We start from the raw sequence: 3,694 nt of genomic DNA, 5'->3' as shown, positions 1-3,694 counted from the left end.
CAAACTTTAAAGCATTTTCAATACTTATTTTGGTGGTAGAGTTGATACTGTTATTATGACTATGTTTTCTGTGTCATCTGGGATGAAGCAATTGAGTCATCAATAAGATATTCTACATCCTGATGTCCCTGAGAACCAGGATTCTTGGTATGGAAAAAGGAAGCAGGAGATACATGATAGAAGGGGTTAAAGCCAACCTCTACAGTTCCAATTTTGAACTGGAAATATCAGTAAGAACTCTTGAGGTATGTTATCTTGACACGTATTTTTTCCTTAGCTCTCTCCACTGAAAAGCCCGAAAAACAATGACCAACTCAGTAGCAATAAATATCCCTATTTTTGTTGTGATCTTGAAATATCATTACCCATTAAAGGAAACCAAGGCTTCTTAGAGAAATGGCTGATTCCACGTCTGGGGCAGCAAGAGTTTAAGATGAGCCTGCAATATTAGTCATTCCAGATAGCAAGAAAGCTACTAAAGGTTTGTGTTCAAAGGACTCAGGACCCAACCTGAAGAGATTCCTGCTAGCCAATGAAGGAATGATTTCACCAACAGTAAGAATAAACTGCAAAGGAGTGAAATGAATCAAATATGTTTAAATCCATAGTAATCAACCCCTCCTGCCACTCCTCACCAAAAAATATCCCTAACTGGTCACCTGTTGAGGACACTAGGGAATCAACTCTATTCTGAAAACTGCTTTTCTTATATAAAAGTGGTCAACTAACCAGAATGGGAAGTTTCTTTTTATAGAAGTATTCCAACAAAAACTGAAGAAGGAATGATAGAATATCACCATTTGTAACCCCTAATGAATTAAGGAGCTAAGCACTGACCAATAACAGCTGCTAATATCATAAAAAGAAAGATAATGAGACATTATGGGTCTCTTGATGAAGAACACACCACCCCCCATGAAGTATCATCCCCAAAATAATGAAACCTGAATCTTACTAAGCATCCAGATCTAACCACCATAAAGAGGATTTCTAAATTCTGGTAGCAGTCTTATCTTGCTAATACAGTAATTATACTCCCAAATGAAGGGGATAAAACTTGCAAATTATCTAGTTTGCAATGCTGCTAAAACTGACAATCTCACCATCACTTAATTTTTAAGTGATATTGTAGACCATGAAAAACTACTGTAAATGACTATGATGACACTGTTGGAAATTCTGGTATATCAATGCCACTTCAGATTATAAATAGATCAGAACATTTTCACAATCATTGAAAACCAGCACCTATTTAGAAAAAAGAATCGGGAATCTGAAGAAGAACCATAGATCTTAAACCTAGATGAGACCTTATTGACAATAATTTCCAATTTGCTCGCTCGACACATAAGGAAATCTTTTAAAGCTACAGAAGCTGAAAGACTTATCCAAAGGTATACCACTAACTGGCACTGTGTAATTACATTCTAACTTAAAATTTCAATAAATTTGTAGTTGCAAATACTTATTATCTCATAACCTCTGAGCCAACTATAATTTATAAAGATGAAAAAAAGACTATTGTAATCGTTTTGAAAATATCCAAATTTTTGATAATAATAAATTATGATGATTCTAATAAAGCCTAGGGATTCCAAAGATTTGTGTATCACTACTTGTCAGTATTTGTTTGATTATGTTTATATCTTAGAGACTTATGGTCTGCAACTGTTATATAAACATTTAAGGCAAGAAAGGAAAAGGATACATTCATTTTCTGGCCAGAAACACACTGACCGCTAGCCTTTAGCAATTAAAGGCCAAAAATAAGGAATAAATATTCCAAAAAGATATGAAAATCTTTATAAGTTAATGATCACATACAGTGTACTAGACTGTAAATATTAAATATTACTCACCGATTCTTTCTCCACAATGCGGTTCAGCATGACAACTGCTTTGGTCTTTTGCTGCCAAACCATGAGCCAGAAGTGGCAGCACGTGTTAGGAAGTGGACCCTGTGAGAACAGAGCAGAAAGAGTAGATGAGGGAAGGGGACAAGAACGAGCAAGGCCGCAGGGAAAGCCTCCCCAAGTCTGCTTCTGGGATGCTAAAAGACAGGCTCAGGAGAAGTAGACCAAGACTTTTAATCTACTTGAATTCAAAAATAGGTCTGTACTAGTTAGAATTTTTGATTATAAATGATCAAAACTGACCTTTGTTTACTTAGGCAAAAAAGGAATTGTTTAAGATATCAGGTGGCTTTCAGAGTTGGCAGCTGGAGAACCAGGCTTGGGTAGGAACCAAGAAGTTAATAAGCATAGACAAGAGTCTGTCCCGAAGAGTCAACTTGGGACACTGCTCCTGATACTGGCACTACTATCGTATTGCTTTTGTTGGCACTGCCATAGGAAGGTGGCTGGAGCATTCATGCCTACTACAAGCAAAACAGAGTCAAAAATCACGAGTGGGAGTATCTAATAGGTCATGTTCTAGCTGTAAAGAAGGCAAAGGAAATTTCTGTCCCCTTCATCTTGTATAGCAGAAGAACAGGCTCTGTCTCCCATGAGTCATGGAAGATCCACGGCAAGAGAGAGTCTGTGCCGTCACTGGCCAGCCAACTAACCTAAGTCAACTATGAAACGATTTTCCAGAAAAAGTAGAAATCATGAAAGTACCTGAACCCCTGTGAAACTGTTAAATCCACAAAAGCACAATATGTGCAGCCTCAAGGGCAGAGTTAAAGGGGTAACAGTCCACATTACAATAATGCCATGGGGGAAAGTAAGTCATCTTACGACAGCGTAGGGAAAAAGAAAAGACAATGAAAAGTCCACGTCCAAACTGTAACTAATTTTAAATGAGTGAACATTGAAATGAAGTTTTATTGCATCTAAAATAACTCTGAGCATGCATTCAACTCACAGGGCAGTGTGGTAGAGTGGTGAGTTAAGGGGAGCGTCAGGACACTGGGGGCCACGGCCTCCAAGAGCTTCAGCCCCATGTGCAACAAGGGGATTCAAGTGGTTCTAGAACATAGACTAAACACGTCTTTGGGGCAGATGTACTCCTTGGTATGCAGCAGATACTCAATAAATATTACTTAAGTGAACAAACTCTAAGGTTAAGTTGTAAAAATGCTAGAAATCTACTGAGAATCATGAGAAAGCTGCAATCTAATGTTTGAGGACAATTTTGCGCACTCAATGTATGTGTCTATTGTTTCATCTACTTCAAAAACAAAACATACATTCTAAAGGTAAAAAGCAATGAGAAAATACCCAGTAAAGTGAATGCCCTTTTCTTTAATCTAAAAAATATGGATGTAGCAATTCACCAGTGAGGTCACTTCTTAGTGTGTACACACATACCCCAAACACATTGGTGGTTCTAAAGACTAAATAATAAATAGGAAAACAGTTGCTATAGTATAAAGAACACAGGTTTTGTTTTTTGTTTTTTTTTTCTTTTTTGGAGATAGGGACTTACTCTTTTTTTTTTGAGACAGTACAGCTCACGGCAGCCTCAAACTCCTGGGCTCAATGGATCTTCCTGCCTCAGCCTCCTGAGTAGCTGGAACTACAGGTACGTACCACCACACCTGGCTAATTTTTAAATTTTTTGTAAAGAAAGGTCTCACTATGTTGCTCAGGCTGGTGTCGAATTCCTAGGCTCAAGCGGTCCTCCCACCTCAGCTTCCCAAAATGCTAGGATTACAGGCATTGAGCCACCACACCTGGCCTAGAATACAGGC

General features: G+C 38.1%; 1 protein-coding gene across 4 annotated transcripts in view; it reads right to left on the bottom strand.

Annotated features, from left to right (window-relative positions):
- Positions 1-3,694, bottom strand: part of PTPN2 (protein tyrosine phosphatase, non-receptor type 2) — a 105,803-nt gene that overhangs the window by 58,930 nt on the left and 43,179 nt on the right. For all 4 annotated transcript variants that reach the window (XM_012649987.1, XM_012649989.1, XM_012649988.1 and 1 more), the window contains exon 4: positions 1,860-1,958. In XM_012649987.1, the coding sequence (XP_012505441.1) occupies positions 1,860-1,958 (99 nt within the window). The remainder of the gene's footprint in view (positions 1-1,859; positions 1,959-3,694) is intronic.

Source organism: Propithecus coquereli, unplaced genomic scaffold (genome assembly GCF_000956105.1).
Source record: "Propithecus coquereli isolate 6110/MARCELLA unplaced genomic scaffold, Pcoq_1.0 Scaffold308, whole genome shotgun sequence".
Lineage (NCBI taxonomy): Eukaryota > Metazoa > Chordata > Mammalia > Primates > Indriidae > Propithecus > Propithecus coquereli.
This window is presented reverse-complemented; position numbering and strand designations above follow the sequence as displayed.